This window comes from Melitaea cinxia, chromosome 1 (genome assembly GCF_905220565.1).
Source record: "Melitaea cinxia chromosome 1, ilMelCinx1.1, whole genome shotgun sequence".
In the NCBI taxonomy this organism is placed as follows: Eukaryota; Metazoa; Arthropoda; class Insecta; order Lepidoptera; family Nymphalidae; genus Melitaea; species Melitaea cinxia.
This window is the reverse complement of record NC_059394.1, coordinates 18,140,080-18,160,019: the sequence shown is the minus strand read 5'-3', so window position 1 is coordinate 18,160,019 and position 19,940 is coordinate 18,140,080. Positions and strand designations below refer to the sequence as shown.

General features: G+C 31.0%; 2 protein-coding genes across 2 annotated transcripts in view; both read left to right on the top strand.

Moving 5' to 3' along the window:
* The window catches only part of LOC123658179 (neuronal acetylcholine receptor subunit alpha-7), a 142,362-nt gene extending 122,965 nt beyond the window's left edge, over nucleotides 1–19,397 (top strand). The window contains exons 6-13 of the mRNA XM_045593624.1: nucleotides 9,299–9,479; nucleotides 10,566–10,641; nucleotides 10,761–10,955; nucleotides 11,799–11,885; nucleotides 14,708–14,817; nucleotides 17,871–18,097; nucleotides 18,519–18,722; nucleotides 19,313–19,397. Coding sequence (XP_045449580.1) covers nucleotides 9,299–9,479; nucleotides 10,566–10,641; nucleotides 10,761–10,955; nucleotides 11,799–11,885; nucleotides 14,708–14,817; nucleotides 17,871–18,097; nucleotides 18,519–18,722; nucleotides 19,313–19,397 — 1,165 coding nt within the window. The remainder of the gene's footprint in view (nucleotides 1–9,298; nucleotides 9,480–10,565; nucleotides 10,642–10,760; nucleotides 10,956–11,798; nucleotides 11,886–14,707; nucleotides 14,818–17,870; nucleotides 18,098–18,518; nucleotides 18,723–19,312) is intronic.
* Nucleotides 4,525–5,290, top strand: LOC123658190. Its single transcript, XM_045593635.1, has one exon. It carries the CDS (start codon nucleotides 4,558–4,560, stop codon nucleotides 5,215–5,217), a length of 660 nt encoding a protein of 219 aa, XP_045449591.1. The 5' UTR covers nucleotides 4,525–4,557; the 3' UTR covers nucleotides 5,218–5,290.
* Nucleotides 19,398–19,940: the final 543 nt, after the last annotated feature.

The following is a 19,940-nucleotide window of genomic DNA, read 5'->3' as shown; positions in this document are numbered from 1 at the left end:
CTAGTAAACGGTGAGGCGAGAAAATCCGTGCATTTCGTTTAGTGTTACAATAATGCCATCGAAAATCCCTTAAACGCTCTCAGACCAGACGTTAAATGTTGTGAGTACAAGCTCTTTATCTTGAAGTCTGGCTGCCAGCCAGAATCCGTAATCTGGAGGTGATCTGATGCGCCTTATTTAAGGCTAGTAGCTACTCTCACGTCTGATGTAGACATTGTGTGCTAACTAGATTAGCCATTTGAATGAATGATTTGTTTAACAAGGTAAGGATATTTGTTAAGGGCCGATTAGACTATTGTATTCACGTCACACCTTTGACAACGTAATAATTGTTTTTGACAGTTCTCGTATTCTCCTAATTCAATCGTGTCAGGATAAGTCTAGACTTTTCGCAGACAGACGCGTTGTTAACATTTAAAAATAAACTAGTGGTCACCCAGAGGTCAAAATTCGACCATAATTAAAAATTTAAATAAAAAAAAACCAAAAAAAAAAATGAAAATAAAGAACCTTTTTTTAGATATTTCAATTTGACTATAGACTTTGACAATCAACAAAAGAGTTATAATGTGCGCGTGTGTGTCAAATACATTTTAGTGTGTGTAATGTTTTTTTTATTGATTTATTATGTTTTTATGCCTAATTAAAAAAAAATTAGCATTCTGCCCTCCTTCTTTATATAAACTATAAGTGTATGAAATTTAATAAAAAACTGAATTATTTTTAAATGAATACTTTGAGATTCTTATATCTCTTGTCTGCGATATATTTTATAAACTTAAATCTCTTGGAGATTTTTAAAAGTCGCTAAGTCAATCTATGTTCAAAAGTACCGTTAAGCGTTGCAAAACTTATCTTGTTTTTCTATTCAGAACTTTGAAGCGCCGCATGTAATGAGACTGACATCATACATATATTATTTAAAAGTGGCCCTCCCGCCCGTGACCATAGTCGCTAGTATTCGAAACGTCAGGTAACAAAAAAAAAAAAAAAAAACTTAACAGACCGCGATAAAATTCGAAAAAGTTGTTTAATTATAATGAGTGAAATTTGCGTAGTCATTACAAAACAATATAAAAGTGGACTATAAACATCACATATAACTAGCGACCGACGAATTAATGAGGCCCACAAAGACACACCCAAACCGGAAAGAAATATTTGTACGAATACTAATATCCAACCTGAGCGGGAACAGAACACGCATCACTACACCAGAGCATTTGTGACTATACCTGATGATACGAATATATTTAAACACGAGCCTAGTAAGTATTATGAGGGTTCTCGGTCCTCTATTACGGAACAATTACGTGATCACAATAAAAAGTACAAGTTACGCGCAGGTCGGAAGGAAACTTTCGTAACAAATTCAATCAGAATAAAATGTAAGTATGAGTGTGGAAATGTTCTATATATTTCTATGAAGTTTGGTTATTTTAAAAAGGGCTGAAAATTGTATTTTGATTTCGGACAATATAATAAAATGTAATGTATAATAATATAATAATATATTTGGTAATAGAAAAACATTAAAAATATTTTGTAGGTTTCCAAAGTTACGATATTGTCCTGACAAAAAATGTAATTAAAATACAATAATAATTTGAATAAAAAAAAAGTAAATTTAAATATATAAAAAATACAACACGCTTTGTCGTTATGTACCAATAGCCTAATTATTTATTTTTCTTTTTAATTTATTTGGTACGAAGCCAACATAATGCACAAATCAATCAACACAAGTGGCATGTCATATTATCAGAGATAAAATGGGAAAATGAAGCAAAAGTATTACAGAATGGTATCCACGGGATAGATTAAACTGGCAGCAGGAATAAACTTGAGAAGGGTAGTTCAGGACATACATCTATGGATATCGTTGGAGGAGGCTTTTGCTAATAGGCACGCCGCAACTTGGAGATATTTTGTTTTTCGGAATAAATGGTTTTATATTAGCTAACTAGTCCGTTAGCGCAGTTTGTAGTAACCCTGCTTTCTGCTCCGGTGGTTGTGGGTTTGATTCCCACCCCGAGTCTGGGTGTAATATATATATTTATTTATGTATTTATAAACGTATTATTTATAAGTATGTCTATCGAAAAAAAATAGCTATACCAGTCGGCTGTTACCTATAACACAAGCATTAAGTTGCTTACTTTAGGAACAGACGACGGTGTGTGTATTGTGTAGATATTTATAAAAAAAAAAAAACATTATGACTAGCTGAACCCGCAAACGTTATTTTGCCATATATGTTATTAATCCCTTTTATCCCCCCTATAACTATGGGTATGAAAAATAGATTTTGGCCGATTCTCAAACCTACCCGATATGCACACAAAATTTCATAAAAATCGGTCCAGCCGTTTCAGCAGAGTATGGTAACTAACATTGTGACACGAGAATTTTATATATAAGATGAATTAAAAGAATACGATATAAATGAGTAAACGAAAAGAAAATATATAAACATTAAAAGTATTGTTAAAATTGCAAAAAAAAACTAACATTTTTTTACCACGGTATGTATTGTTTATGAAGTGAAAAGAATAACTTTTAATAAATAAATCAAACTTAGCTGGGCCCGGCAGTTTTACCCGCGTTAATTTGAGGAAAATTAGCTTGATATTAAACAAAAAATTTACCGACCGTCAATCATGTTGACGTTGTTTCAAAATTAAAGCCGCCATATTATAATTTATATAATTAATTAATTTATAAAAACAAAAAAAAAAGTTTTTTTTTAATTGTGGAGACCGGTAGAGCAAGCAGTTATCTATAAAATGATATATAATGAATGTGGAGTAATTGTGAGGTTTTTTTCTAAAAAGGGAGGCAAACATCTTATCCTTAGCGTAATTATATATATATATATATATATATATATATATATATATATATATATATATATATATATATATATATATATATATATATATATATATATATGATAAGTATATGTCCCGTGAAATTTAAATTGAAATTATAACACCAATAACCGTTTTAAAACAAAGCATTATCTGTTTACGAATACACATAAATATTTACGTGTATGTATATATAGCCGCTATATACGTATGATATAATAAAGTCTCTGGCTGCGATTGTCTGTCTATTTGCTACAAATTCAAGAAGTGCCGAATTAATTTTTACACGGTTTTTACTAACAGATTTAGTGATTTATGAGGTAGGTGTAATAGGCCTTAGCCTGTTACACCGGTTGTGGATAACGTTATTTGACAGATTACAGTATCCGACAGATAAAAGTTTGTTATATATATAATATTATTCACTTTTACCATCGAATTCCACTATATTTAATATATATTTCTATTCAAATATAAATCTAAAAGTTTTAGTTTATAGATTGAGGGGATGCTGGTCCTTATGGCTTATTCTACTCTTAAATTCTATTCGTAACTTAGGTTCAGGATAAACTTTATTCACAATCAGTTAAATCGGCCAATAGAAGGTTAGATTTAACGTTAAGATTTCGCTTATAATGCTATTCGCTACTTATAATACCCGGGTGTAAACTAAAGCGGGTCGATAGTAGACAATGTACTAATAATATATATTATGTAGAAAAAATATTATTGTCACATTTAGATAGAAATCTACAGTCTAATTGATTGGTAATGTTTACTTAATTAGGTCGATTACGATTAATATTGACAAAGCTGTTTGCGTTAACTTTCCATAAAAGTATAACCATGGTATTGAGAAAACTAATACTGGGTAAAGGTTGCTTGCCACAATGCGTCTTCAACCTAAGTAAATATTACTTGCTATAGCTGTGCTTTGCGGTTTTACTCGCGTTGTTATATTCGCCTATAAGCGTCCTCGGCAAATGGACAAAAAAGAATTTACCGATTAGAACTGTTCTTAAATTAGCACAAACAAACAACCTATCAGATTTATAATATTAGTTTAAATGGCTGACGGCTAACCGTAACTGGGAAAAGAAAATAAGAGCAGTTTTCTACTCTACGGTTGAGGCTTAGATTCCCGCCCTCAGGCCTAGGTAAATTATTTACATAAGTACCTATAAGTAATACGCGATTAATATTGTAGCCGAGCAAATATTGCACAATAATTGCTATCGGTACTACATATTGAAATATGCAATAATCTAAATATATTATAAAGTTTAAATAAAACGAAAATTTGACGTATTGGACAAATATGAAAAAAAAAAATGGTGAAATTAAAACAATATTATTTTTCGAACACAATAAATTTTGACACATTTAATGGTTGTCGTTCTGTTCTATAATTTTGTTCCAGAACATTGCTTTGTATACGTAGCCTTTTAGCGTTTTTTACTGTATATACTGTATATATATGTGAAGTGAAACATATACTGAGAGAATGCACATCGAACGCACTTCCTATGTAAAATTACTAGTATTGATCGTTCTTTAAAATATTAAATTTAAAAAATTATTAGAATGAAAGAAACAAAGCCACGTTAAACATATGTTTATTGATAAAAATACAAGATATTTATATAAAACGTCGCTTATCTCTCGGGGTTACTACAGTTGCGTCAACATGTCGAGGAAGATCATACTTGTCTTATTATTCGCTATTATCGGTTTATCGGGCGTGAATTCCTGCGACCATAACCCATCACGCGGATACTCTTGTGCTAAGAAAAAACCAACATGGCGTAAATCAAAACATCACTGGAGACATAAACGTCCCCGTGATGAAAATCCTGATGAAGTTTTTGACATCGCCCAAAAATACATCGATTTCGGAGTACTCCTTCAAAATAAATGCTTGAAAAACGGAAATAATCTCGTATATGAAGTTTATGATTACGAAAAATATACTCTAAAGTATAATATATCGGAGTATAAGAATGCCAATGTCAGTGTTAAAATATCGAATCGTTTGATAAATGTAAACGTGAAGAATGAAGATGAGAATAGAAAGGCGCTTAAAGACGTAAGGCTTTTACCAGACATCTTGAACTTCGAGGAAGCAAACTGGATAATTGAAAGTGACTTATTAGAAATTATTATACCATACAAAATAGTTTTCGGTCAGAATATTATTAAGGATTGTGGGAATTTGAACAGAAATATTATCGATGTTCCGCTTCTTAAATACGATATTGATGTAAGAATGGGCGAACTGAATTTGAATGACACACAAAGTTCAGGATTTAGTATTGAAGGGAACGATGTAATTGTTTTTGAAAACTAGTATATTGTAAAATATTAGTCTTGTCAATACTTTGTTAGTCAATTTATGAGAAAATTATACGCTATATATAGAAGACTTTATTTTATTTTTATTACAATGTTTATTAAAGATTAAAACTATCAATAGCGTGGGACGTATTATTCGTAAAGTGAGAAAAAAAATGGCTATAATTTATACACCAACCTAAAAAAATAAGTTAAATTTAAAATTTTCTTTTCAAATAAAACCTATACAGTTATGTTTATGCATAAAGTTGACTTAAAAATAAACTACATTTGTAAGTAGGACCTGATATTTACATAACGACAGAGTAAAGAGTAAAAGACGTCCCGAGAGCGCACGTGAGCGCCAGAGTGTCCTCACCTTATTTCCTTTGCGACCGCGTACTATTTGAATCCTTAACAATGCTCTGTACTGGACAAGCACGTGTCTTTATATATTTTCTATCTCATTATGTCCATACATAAATTCAGTAGTTTTTTAAATATTGTAAATGTAAATGAGTTGACTGTTTTTTTTTGGATTATGGATGATCGATTTTAATTTACTTTTTAAATTAATGGAAACGTGCCAAATGCAAAAGGGAATTAATGTGTGGTGTTTTAAAAATAAATACGTTTATGTAAATTTATGATTTGCTGAACTTGCAAAATAATACGTGTTGCTTTTAATCATACTAGTGGTCGCCCAGTGGTCGAAATTTGACCATAAATAAAAATTTAAATTTAAGAAAACCAAACAACAATGAAAACAAAGAACCTTTTTTTTTAAATTTTTCAATTTGACTACAGACTTTGACAATCAACAAAAGAATATAATATGCGTGTGTGTGTGTCAAATTCATGGTAGTGTGTGTAGTGTATTTTTTTATTGATTTAATGTATTTTATCCATATTTTTTATAGGATGCTAGCATTCTGCACTATGCACATTCATACTCCTCCGTTCGCGTAATTTTCATAAAGAGGGGTACAAAGTTTATGTTCACGTATTAATATATATATATATCTATATATATATATATTAATACGTGTATATATATATATATATATATATATATATATCTATATATATATATATTATTACTATAAGTGGCAATACTGTTCAATGAAGTTAGTTTTTCATAAAACTTTCAAACAAAACGCTTTTTCAATATCAGCTTGTTTCGCTAAATATTTTGACAATTTTATTTCATATGAAAATCAAGGCGGACTTTTTGTCATTTACAAAAATAAATTGGGTCTTTTTGAGTTATAGACGTTACAAATTTTCGACTAGTTCTCGTTTTAAATTATTTCCTATATCCTCAAAATATCAATGAAATCGAGCTAAATTTGTCCCAACAATCAAATGCTATTCGCTCTTAAACACTAAAATAATAATAATTAAATATACACTGTGTCTTAAAATCGTTTTCTTGAAAGTAATCGATACCAGCACATAATAAAGTTACTCTTTCCCCGAGAACATTTAACATTCTTCAATGTTTTACACTGTCCAGAAATCTATAAAAGAACTAGCCGAATCCATTATTAATGTGACAGAGTCCAAAATCGCTGCAAATTCATGACAACAGAAGTCTCCGGAGGCGGATGTAGAATTCATGACGTGTACGCTCGACCACGTAGATGTTTTGTTTAAAGCAATATATACTTTAAATTTAGGATGGTAAGATCGAAAATTACATGCAACTATAAGGTTTACTACATGTGCCACGCTAAGCTGGCAGGATGCCAACAAATCCGCATTAAGGTAGACCGCGTAACACACCAGACAGTCTCAGAAAATACTTTATGAGGTACTATCTCTTTACTCCTTATTTATTTTACTAGATCGGTGTCAAATGCTATCGAAAGTAACATGCACAAATAAACTGAACTCAATTTTACGTGCTAGGTATATGTTTATATCAATAATGTAGTATTCTTTGTGTTAAGACTGACTCGCTCGAAGGCGCAGTTTGTGCCCCTGCTTTCTGCTCCAGGGATTGTATATTCGATTGCCGCCCCGAGACTGGGAGTAATATATTTATTTGTATATGCATTATTTATATGTATGTTTATCGAAAAGACAATGAATCTATATCAATCAACTGCTGTAAGACAAGCATTAAGTTATTTTACCTTAGGAACAGACGACGTGTGTTAACACAATAGCACTTCAATTCCTTTTTCCGTTTTTTAATTTTTTTATGAACATCAACTAGGTGACGTAGTTAAAAATTGTTGTTAACGAACTTGTCAAGATTCAATAATTCTATATATTATAATATAAGTAATATAATAAGACACATTTTATAATTACTATTGTTAGTGTATTCTACAAAGATAAAACGAAATTAAAATTCACCATCACAGACAAAGAACGTAATTTTGTTAACTGATTATAAGAAATTTATCTCTTCAAATTTGCTATACCTTAAATTTAATCTTATGAAAGTTGCTTTAATGAATTCAGTAACAAAAACTCTCAAGAATATAAACATTTTAATTCACTGCTGTTAGCGTCCAACAAAAAGCAGTATCTGAACCACAAGCTCATTTAAATATCCATTTTACAGACTACAACTTGTTCTGTTTGGTTGTGAACATCACGATATAATCTGAATCTACATTCCAACTATAGTCAGACGCTCCCCAGACAGTATTACAGACAAATAACAGTTTAACCGTGCTTTAAATAGTTCTTGTGCGCTGGTATATCGCTCGTTGGAAAACAACGAAGATTTTAACTCCAAATCCATTGCGCTAGCTCTTAATTAAGAATAAGTGCACGATAAAATTGAGCCACTTTTATGTGAGGATGAAAAACTCTAGAGATTTGATCATGTTTTAGACAATAGCGTAGTTAAAGAATTTGTAACAGCTTAGACGTATTTGTCATTATCATTCATTAAAAAAAAACAATTAAAAGGATCGAAATAATGCGTAAGTATAAACAAATTATGCACGATAAGTTTGTATTTAAGCTTGCCATTTTATTTTTATTATTATAAAATTAATACCACTAAAGAGATATTTCAGAATAAGTGACAACACAGTAGGAGGTTGACCCCCAAATGTGATGATTGGTACATTTTAATGTAACAATTGTCCGCCTGGTTGTGACGAACGTCCTACTGCCTGTTGCCACACTTGAAAATGAACAAATAAACGTACAAGGTCATCTAGTCGCTGATTTGACTCACCACACTCATCGTTTCGCTTATCAGATGAAATATTCGATTGAAATGAAACAGAGAATGTCAGTTTTTCATTCCATTCATGGAAGGAAGTATGTCGGCATCGATCTGAATAAGCGATGGGATGAAGCTCGTTGCCGTTAACGATAAAAGAAGTTTTGATGATACCGTTCTTTTACTATTGACGGCTTCAACTAAAACGTCCCAGATAAAACCTAAGCACTAATTATGATAAAATGTAAACGTAAATATAAATATCGCTTCCGTTACAGCTTAAAATAAACAAAGTAAATAATTTAATAATTAATTTTTAACATTAAATAAACATACACTTTTGATTTGACAGCTTTCTCTAAATAAAATTTTCATTTTAGTACAATTTTATTACTTCTCTGGTGCAATTTATTTGTAATGCTTTGATTTTTGAATCTAAAATTTAATACTGAATTTTTAAAAGTTTTATTTATCGCCTGCACAATGTTTTATGAAATATTGTAATATATTAACCGTAAATTTAAAATGTTGAAGCGTAATAAATTTTAATGACTTCTCAGCGGAACGTTTTACGCAAATTAAAAGCGTTCTCCTATTGATTAAAAAGACTTTTGTAGGTTAACAATTTAGGACTTGTTACGGATCGGTAGATTTTTTTAAATTATTCAGTGGATATTCATTAGTTTTATCCATAGAGATTTGCTTTTATTAGCCTTAGAATTTTGTATTTGTTGCGAATATAAAACAAATCACTACTGGTATGGGTTCACTATCGAAATTTTCGACTGGAGAAGTCTGGAATGTTTGAAGTATCAAAATAATGGATTATGAATCCTCGAGATTGTAATATTTTGGGTAGGTTGATTTAGAACGAGGTTAAATGCATATGAATTTCTCATTGGCATAGTGCTGACGAGGGTTTTGACGGGACGTACCAGACCAACGTGGTGGTCAGAAACAACGGCAGTTGCCTGTACGTACCCCCGGGCATTTTCAAGAGCACATGCAAGATAGACATCACCTGGTTTCCCTTCGATGACCAACATTGCGACATGAAGTTCGGTAGCTGGACTTACGACGGCAATCAGGTATAGCGATATATAGGTTTCATCCATTGCCATAGTTATGATTTATAGAATGTCTGAACCAGTAGGGTTTTTGATGACAATCATATTCATTAAAAATTTATAACTGGTTATTTAAAACAACACGTTATTTATCACTATATTTAACGAAAAATTTAAGAGTTTTATAAGTTTAGTTTTAAGTATTTAAATGTAAATCTTAGTAATTTTAGAAAAGAAAATAATATTACAATTATATACAACAATTCCATTTTTATTTATAAAATACTGGGCCAGTTAGTTTAGCCTTTTTAAAGAGTCTATTCAAATTAGTTTAGGAAAAGTTAGGTTTGATTGACCATTAAGGGAACCATGTGAGAAACCAGACGGATACTGTTAATCCTAAACGTTTTGTATGTACTATTTTGCATGATGCAAATAAGAAAACAAAACACAGAGCACATTTTAATACAAATTTTTAACTTATCTGCCATACGGATACTAAATGTAGCTTATTAATATGAAAACAATTTCTTTAACATCCATTAACAAACAGTTTTTTAATATTGTTAAAGAAATGTTTTCATCGAAATTTAATTTACTTAAAATTTCTTCTTATTGTAAATACATATAAGTAAAGGCATGCTCTAGATTGAACTGATGCTCTTGATTGAGAAAATTTTGATAGAACTGTGTATGCCGTTTATAAAATGTCTGTTTTATCTTTATATAAAGTCTTATCCTTTTCTATGTATAATGTATATATGTTATTATTTATAATTATATAGACGTTTATTTATAATTTTGTAAATTACTTGTGCAAGATTATCTTGACTAAGTTTTATAAAATTTAGATTTTTTAATGTTAACTTTATATTAATTTGTTTTTATTTTTAGTTAATCCGTGTGGCAGTAAATACGGCAATGTTAATTATAATTATATCAGCATGTTCCCTTTCTTGATCCGTTTTAAATTATTTTTCCAAAACTTATATCTTTCCAATTAATTATGCATGCGTAGTTAATATATATTTTGTTATTACTTCCTGTAGTTTTAGTGAGATTTTAATACTAAATTGGATCGTTGCTAACTGAAATCTGTGCTGACAGCTGGACCTGGTGTTAAAGGATGAAGCAGGTGGAGACCTATCAGACTTTATAACAAATGGAGAGTGGTATTTAATAGGTGAGAATTAAGGATTTAGCATATTGGTGTTTATTTAGTAGTAACGTTACATGTGCAACAACAATCAAAGCACGAAGAAAAATTCTTGCAGAATTTATTAAAAATAATTATGTTCACAGGTATGCCAGGAAAGAAGAATACCATCACTTACGCTTGCTGTCCAGAACCGTATGTGGATGTTACGTTTACGATTATGATAAGAAGAAGAACGTTATACTATTTCTTCAATTTGATAGTTCCCTGTGTACTGATATCTTCTATGGCTCTTCTCGGCTTTACACTTCCACCTGACTCCGGAGAGAAACTTACACTCGGTAAGTTTGAGTTATACATTTTTATTATCAATTAATTGTTGTTTTTTAGTATTTATTAACATTTTCTAGCAGATGGTGGTGCACGAAAAATGGACTTACCTGTAAAATTATTCCAAATTAAACCTTTTAAAAATGTAAATTTGATTGGTCTTTATCTGCATTAGTAAATTATATTTTAGGTTGTACTTTCACTGTGCCCTTTTTACCAAATAAGTTGATGTATTATTAACTAACAGGTGTGACAATTTTGTTGTCGTTGACTGTGTTTCTCAACCTGGTGGCAGAAAGTTTGCCCTCTACGTCGGATGCTGTGCCTCTGATAGGTATCGCGCTTTAGGAGACGAATGTGCGCATGCCCTTTCTAGATTTTACCTTTGGAACCCCGCAGGGTCTAACATTGGATCCATTTCAATACATATGCTCTATTTTTGATGTCACCTGAATTTTGAAAATGATGTTTATTAATTAAATAAATATTATGAGGTCCCGCCTACGTGGATTTTACTAAGTAGTGTATGCCTAAATATTGAATGTTTCTAGTTTTTGTGATGATTGTTTGTGTTAGTTCCCCATCTCAGTTCATATTTCAGATGTCTTTAAAGTAAGTATAATATTTTTGAGTTTAGTTTTATCATAACCATCGAATGGCACTAAATTCACCGTAATAGGTCTTTTCACAATCATCGAAGACGTTTTAATAGGTTTTATTATGGCCGATTCCATTGCGTCAGTTAATACTTTTTGGAGAGTTGTGTCACACATTATTGTTATTTAAGATAAAGGCAGTGACACGGGATTCCACTCGAAACTACCTCGTAGGGTTAACTATGCTTTTGATTTCAGGAGTCACTATTCTTCTATCGCTGACGGTGTTCCTCAACCTGGTTGCTGAGACCCTGCCGCAGGTCTCCGACGCAATTCCCTTGTTAGGTACACTGTCCAGACCAAAACTCGAACTCCAAGACTCCTCATTTGATTATTTTAATGTCTATTTGCCCTTTTTAATTTACTTTCATTTTTAACTTTTTGCAAATAAGTTTTCGTTAAATTTTATCATTTATCATTTCTGTTATATATATATTTTTAAATTGACTACTAAACATTATTTTAAAACATTACAAGGAGTAAATTATGTACAGTAAAACATATAATTGTTAATACATATCATTAAAAAGATCATTTTGTTCGTAATTTATCACAAATTTCTATGTTGTGACAAATTTTGTTTTATACAAATTACAAAGTTACGCTTCTTCCTGTCAGTCGATAATATCACTTTACTGTTTTGAATTGAATTTGAATACAACCACTCATCTCATTGTAGCTAAAAGATTTGTGATATCATTATCATTTGTAATAAGTGTTTAAATGAATAATAAATCTTGGAATCGGTTCCAACGTCATTTTAATATATACTATTACAATATATATACGTAGAATTTTAAGTAGATTGATATCACTTACTTAATTATTTTGATTCTATTTATCTAAATAGCATATGCAACGTTATTTTTTTTAATTTATTGTAACCACTTTAATATATATTTTATACTATGCAAAAGGAAATGCATGGCATGAACAAATGAAACTTGCATTTGAATGTAAGGTAAGTTTTTGTACGATACATAACATTTTAAGTTATAGACGTAATCGATTCCACGGCGTATTATTTTTAACGTGCTGTTGGTGTTTATATATTTCAAAAATAATTACTGTATACTTGGAGGGTGGTTTGATATGTTTAATTTTAATATTTTTTTAGATAACATTACATTAAAATATGAATTAAATAAGTAATATAAATAATAAAACTGCATAAATAAAACTATATAAATGAATATCTGCATGAATACTTCGTTCTATTTTGTTTATTATTTCAATTGTCACCTCTTTACCGACACAGTCCACGTACAGGTATACTAGTCGATGCAAAGTGTCGATACGACAAAAAATAAACCGGGTTACGAGAGAGATGTGATAAGACTTTTATCATGGATTGATTTTTCCAGGTGTTACAATTCTCCTGTCGCAAACTGTTTTCTCTCTATTGGTGGGGCACGTCATCACTAAAACATCTGAGGCGATCCCCCTAATAGGTGAGAAGTTCGCGTTTGCTTTCGATAAAATTTTAAAATTATAAAACGAATCTGTATAAATAAATATAATTAAAGTGTGAATAGAAATCATAAAACTAGGGATGGGTTAAGAGGAATTGTGATATTATTTCTAAGTTGATTTACAGTTACATTTCAAGCTGTGACAATTCCTCAACTCATTCTTCAAACGAAATATATTAACAACGATCTAAATAGAATGCTTGAATGAAATCTATCTAAAATTATAGCGCCTTAATCTTTTTTGATTTTAATTGCATTTTAGAAATCCAAGACGGAATTAATGTGCTTTAAGAGTTGCTAATTCTCGGAATGAGTATGGCGGCCACACAGCTATGTATGTTTACAATCAGCTATTTCCTCTAAACTACCAAAAATCTCAAGGTACTTTCAAACTGACCTCCAATCTTGATTAACTTCTTGTAATGTATTAAAATGATTTCGCATTTCCGTTTATTCTTTCACCACAATGAACACTGTTTCCTTTTCATATACTTTTAATTATTATTTTTTTCTATTATAATAAACAAGTATAATTAGGTGACTACTGACGTCTCATTGAGCATGTCCTAATACTATAAAAGTAATAACATAATGCACAACTCTCCTTATAAGGAAACTTTATTAAATATAATAGAATTGCTTTTTAGATAAAACTGAGCTAAAAATGTAACACTAAGCGAGGATCCAGCCTCCAAGTATCCTTCTAACGTATGTTCTTGTATTATTCATTTTTTATTTCAATTAACACTTTCATCATTCAATGATATCATTAGAACCATATATATTAAATTAGGAATAAGGTCAAATCATTATGTACATATATATTCTTTAAATAAATAAAATAAGATTTACAAAAGATATAATAAAAAGTTAAATTTTAGCAATATAAAAATTATTATCGTTGATATGAGTAAGCATTTTTAATGCAGAAGTTTATAGACTAGAAAACATTAAGCTTCGACTTATCGATACTGTATCGATAAATATCAACCAATATCGAAAAAATATAGAAATTTTATGTTGCTACAATTACCGGGAAACAAATAATACGATACGATACGAGTAAGTTCGCGAACATAAGTGTCGTAAATTAATTTCATTATGACATACGGCTTAAATTTTATACTATTGTATGTTTTTGGGCAGCCAAAATAAAGGTTCTAATATTCTAATGATATTATTGATTAAAAACATAATTTATTTTTTATTCCTATATTTATTTAGGTTAAGACTTGTCTAATAACTTTAAATCGTAATTTGTCCTTTTTAGTTATTTTTCACTATCAATATTTGTACATCTTCTACATTTTAAATAGATATTCATTAAATATATTATTATCATAAACACGATGGCATGTTAGTTGCACGTATCACGCTTTCACCGTTGTTTAATAAGTAGATAGATACGTAAAATTTAAATAAATATAAAGTGTGTTGTAATATAAAATAAATTAAAAGTACTTAATTTTCTCCTTTTTATGTTTTCTTTTTTCCTTTTTAGTTTTAAAATCTGTAATAAAATAATTTTTTAATACAAATTGTAAATATAATTATTAAATAAATAAAAGAATAAATAAAATCAATTCCAAATATACTTGTACTACGTATATTAAAAGGTGATCTTCTGAATGACAGGAACTTACTTCAACTGCATCATGTTTATGGTGGCCTCGTCTGTGGTGCTAACGGTCGTCGTTCTAAATTACCATCATCGTACAGCCGACATACACGAAATGCCTCAATGGGTAAGAATTACATTAAGATAGGATAACATTCATGAAATAGTCTTTTAAACAATTTTGATTCCACGGAACATACCGCGATTGTATAGCCCCCCAAACCCCCGTCACACCTGTGACCATAGCGTCACGGTCAGGCGTCATCCTTGGTAAGCCCCGTAGAATCAAAAGTGTTCATAGAGAACGCGGAAGTTCAAGAACTAAACACAGCTAGCCTTCCCTTGGACACTCGTAAGCAAGTTTTACGCGATCGTCTTTTACTCTGTACCACCAGTCCAGTCATTTGTATTTTGATCTGCTTTTGTCTTATTTATTTTCTCCGCAACGACATCAGCTAGGGTTTTAGCCGTCATTTTAGGCGTAGAAAAATGTACCTCATTGTCAATGTAATGCTATGCGTTCGCTTTTCCTACAATAAATAAGTATTGAGGCGGGAAATGCGTTTATTCATAGCGGGCGCACAAATGTCCAATGGCTTCACCGATCACCTGAGTGGAAGCGATACAGATAATATATTTTCGGATTATAGTCAGCTGACACAATTTGAAACAGAAATCATTATTGCATCTACCCCCCTGCAGTTATAATTGAAATGTGTTTAATTTTCGATATTTATAATGTAGTTGTGATAACGTAGCATATGTATTTTTGGTGTTTTGTAGCTCACTTTGTATTATAATCCTATTCTTGAGTAGTCTCGATACATCAATATGATCAAAAGACAATTGAGGTCATTTATGTAATTCATCTTGACTCGCCTCTTTAAATAGTGCCAACGTCATTATTTATTGTGCAAGTCCAAGTCAAGTTAAAAGGTATGTTTGAATTTCTTTTTAATTGTTATACGTTGAGATATAGGTTCAAAAACAAATTCTTGGCATTATCTTCTTTAGCATTAAAAATAGTCGCCATCTATCGTCGCCCATGACATCTTGCTTTTTAATATAAATGAGTATCTTACAAATTATGTGGAAGTACCGTTTTGGCCATATTATACTTGCAATTTTTGTAAATATATAATACATTTTGTGTGAAATACAGAAGAAAATATGTCACTAGCTCGCATTCTCAAATACAACAATTTGAATTGGAATCTCTTTGCCCCTTTAAAAAAAATTTATTAAGTGTTAACAACATAGTCAAACAAATGATAACTAACTCTTTCACTGATACAATTTTGGTAGTGTTCTGTTCTACTCACATGTACAAGAAAAAACTCATGTCTAAAATCGTATAGTTAATCAAAGCTTTCGATAATACTATTGGATATAATAAAAACTGTTAGTAAAACAGATGCAAATATTCTCACTACATTTGTTCGGCATTGTGCTAATGCACAACCTGCTTTCCAATTCAGATTTGTGGAACTATTTGACGAAAACAAACTTCAAACTCATCGAGAAATAGGAATATCTATACCAACAAACGTTGGTATGCAATATTCATAAGTTCCTAATTAACATAACCAATTCGCTTTAACTGATATTTAAGAAGTTTATTTTTTCCTAATTAATTATCTTTCCCCCTTTTCCCCCTCTCTTCCCGTGGGTGTCGTAAGAGGCGACTAAGGGATAACACAGTTCCGCTACCACCTTGGAACTTAAAAAGCCGACCGGTGGCGGGATAGCCATCCAACTGTTGGCTTTGAAATACACAGGCCGAAGACGGGCAGCAGCGTCTTCGGTGCGACAAAGCTAGCCCTGCGGTCACCAACTCGTCTGCCCAGCGTGGTAACTATGGGCAAAACACATGAGTTCACGTTTTTGGCGTAAACTTGTGGAGGCCTATGTCCAGCAGTGGACTGTATAGGCTGTAATGATGAATTATCTTTAACCTTAACTAGATGTGCTCCGCGGTTTCGACCACGTTAATTTAAGAAAAAAAGTAGTACTAAAATATTACATAGTCTTCTTCTATAAATGGGCTATCTAACACTGTAAGAATTTTTCAAATCGGACTAGTAGTTCTTGAGATTAGCGCAAACAAACAAACTCTTCAACTTTATCTATATTAATAGTATGTAAAGGTAACATAATATAGATTTTCTCAAGTATCTACTAGTGATGTTATAGTGTTCTGTAATCGTAATGGAAACTTGTGCATATCCGAAATAAAGAAATATCCATGACCATAATAAAATTGGTACAAAATCTTTGAATGATCATGGATATTGATGGTATCAAATAATTTCTCCTCTTTTGCATTGCTTGTTATTTCCTACTCTTACTTTGAGAATACATTAAAAACTCAAATCCGTAACCAGATCTATCTAAAACGATCCAAATTAAGTATAATTTGAAATATTTTCATATCCATAACCGATACCATATCATTACATAGTGTAAAACAAAGTCGTATCCCGCTGTCTGTACGCTTAGATCTTTAAAACTACGCAACGGATTTTAATGCGGTTTTCTTTAGTAAATAGAGTGATTCCAGAGGAAAGTTTATATGTATAAAACATGCGTAATATAGCAAAGTAACACTAATAGTTTTTGTAACCGTGCAAAACCGGGGCGGGTCGCTAGTTATATATATATATATATATTTTTTTTTATTAGCCCACAAAACTGACTACAATCGTTTAATATAGACATATAAAGTGAAGGACAAAGTGTAAAGTAGGTATGTACAATTGAGTCTCCTAGATGTGGACATAGCATGCATTTCACAAAAAAAAAAACAAAACTAAAATCAAAACAGGTAACTTAACAATAGTGCAAAATCAAAAGTTAGGAATATAAAATACTAAACACATGCAGTTCAAATAATAAAAGAAAAACAAATTAAACATTTCAATATAAAAGAAGGAAAATTAATTACAATAGAAACCTAAAATACTGTACAGCAATATACAATTTAAACACGTAGCTCATTATACAGCTTATTTTTAACTGTAGCTATACTATCACAGAAGATATCTATTATATCCAATATATCAGACCTACAACATCTCTGATATGTATGTAATATTTATATTACTACCTTAAATAGTTATATTTAAGGGAACCAATGGTTAAGCAGCTATTAGCATTAGTAAGAATTTTTTTTTACTGTAGATAAAAACAGTGTTCCTGCAATGGCTACCGTGGATCTTACGCATGTCGAGGCCGGGGAAGAAAATAACGAGAAAAACAATAATGATGTCAAATAGAATGAGAGAGTTAGAACTGAAGGAGCGTTCGTCGAAATCGCTACTAGCCAACGTGTTGGATATAGACGACGATTTTAGACACGTACCGCCACCTCCAAACAGTACCGCATCAACGGGGAACTTGGGACCTGGGTAAGATTGTACTATAAAGAATATATACTCTAATCTCAAAGTTTATCATTATTTTACAAAGCCACTCAAAGTAGGCGATCTTATGGAAATTATTTTGTTATTTCTGTCTTATTTGAAATTCTTGTTCTTTATAAAAATCTCATAAATAATATTACTTATTTGTGTCGTGAGTACCTTCAATAACATTAATATTTTATTTTGGAAAATCTATGTCACTATTTGTAGTAAGGCCAGACAGGCGTTCTAAATTACTACCACTTATTTGCATAAAAGTTTTAGTTAGAAATGTCACACTAAATAAGAGTAGAGAGAGGCCTTTAGTGCCACCCAAAAGTGGATTAATCCGTTAGATTTTATTCAAATCAATTTTAATATTTTATTCTTGATGTATCGAATTTTAGATACTGACTCTTTTTAACAGATGTTCAATATTTAGAACGGATTTTCGACGTTCGTTCGTCCGACCGTCGACCATGGAAGACGTCGGCGGCGGTCTCGGGAGCCACCATCGAGAACTACACTTAATATTAAGGGAGTTGCAGTTTATCACGGCAAGGATGAAGAAAGCTGATGAGGAAGCTGAACTTATAAGCGACTGGAAATTCGCAGCGATGGTAGTGGACAGGTAAATAATCATCTTAAAGTAGTTATACTAATATTATAAAGAATAAGCAACCAAAGCGATATACATACATATATTCGTAAAGTATAAAACTATAATAACGTTACAAAAATAATTGAACAGTCGAAATAAAGCTTTATAGTAAAGTCGCTGAACTGAGAGGCCTGTAGGCCTTATGGTTATGAGACGTTCCAGATAGCCGGAAGAAACATCGATAACAATGTATTTTTATTCTCAAAAATTAAATAAAGCTAATTATTTACTATAATGAAATAACTTTTTAGGATTTTATTGCGGTTTATTAAGTTTTGTAGATATCCGACCTTTCAGATACTTTACAGTAACCATGGTCACGGGATTACTTCCGCGAGTCCAACCGTGATAAAATTCAAGAAAGTTGTTTCATTATTTATTTATTATTATTACTATGCTTTTTCTTAACCCATTTATTAAATTTAGTCCATACATTTTTTAAAGTTCTTGATTTATTATTTGCTGCGACGTAGTTAAGTACAAAAACTACTGAAACCCATGCAAATGGTTGATGGTATTTTGGTTGATGTATGCTGACAATGTAACGATTTGACCAACAGGTTCTGTTTGTTCGTGTTCACGCTATTTACGATCATCGCGACGGTGGCCGTGCTGCTGTCGGCGCCGCATATCATCGTGCAGTGAACGACGAATCTAGTCCCTATTGCAACTACGAGAGAACTAATTTAGTTATAAAATGTAATTATAATTATGTATAGTAATATTATTAATTACATTCATATGTGGTTCAAACGCACACGTCTCTTAAACTAAGTCGAATGACGGTAAACGTGGAAACCTTTAAAATGTTATATTTAGTTTAGATAAGTCCAGCATTAATATTATAAAACAAATGTGATGTTGACTAGGATGTAATACTTACATATAAATGTTGACGTATAATTTGTTAAATATATAATTATATTTCTAATAAATGCGGTTAAATATACGACTAAAATGTTTAGTTAAAAATATTTTAAATGGCAAGCGTGAATCAGACTTACTTTGGTTCGTTATATACAAGAATCCGCGTATTATTTAAAAGTATTGATATCTTTTGATACACGAGAAATATATCTACTGTACTTAGGTGATTTTGATACATGATGATTTTTATTATAATATTTCATTCTGAATGATAATGATTTAAGATTATTAACATTAATGGGATTGACTACATGAGTTCGA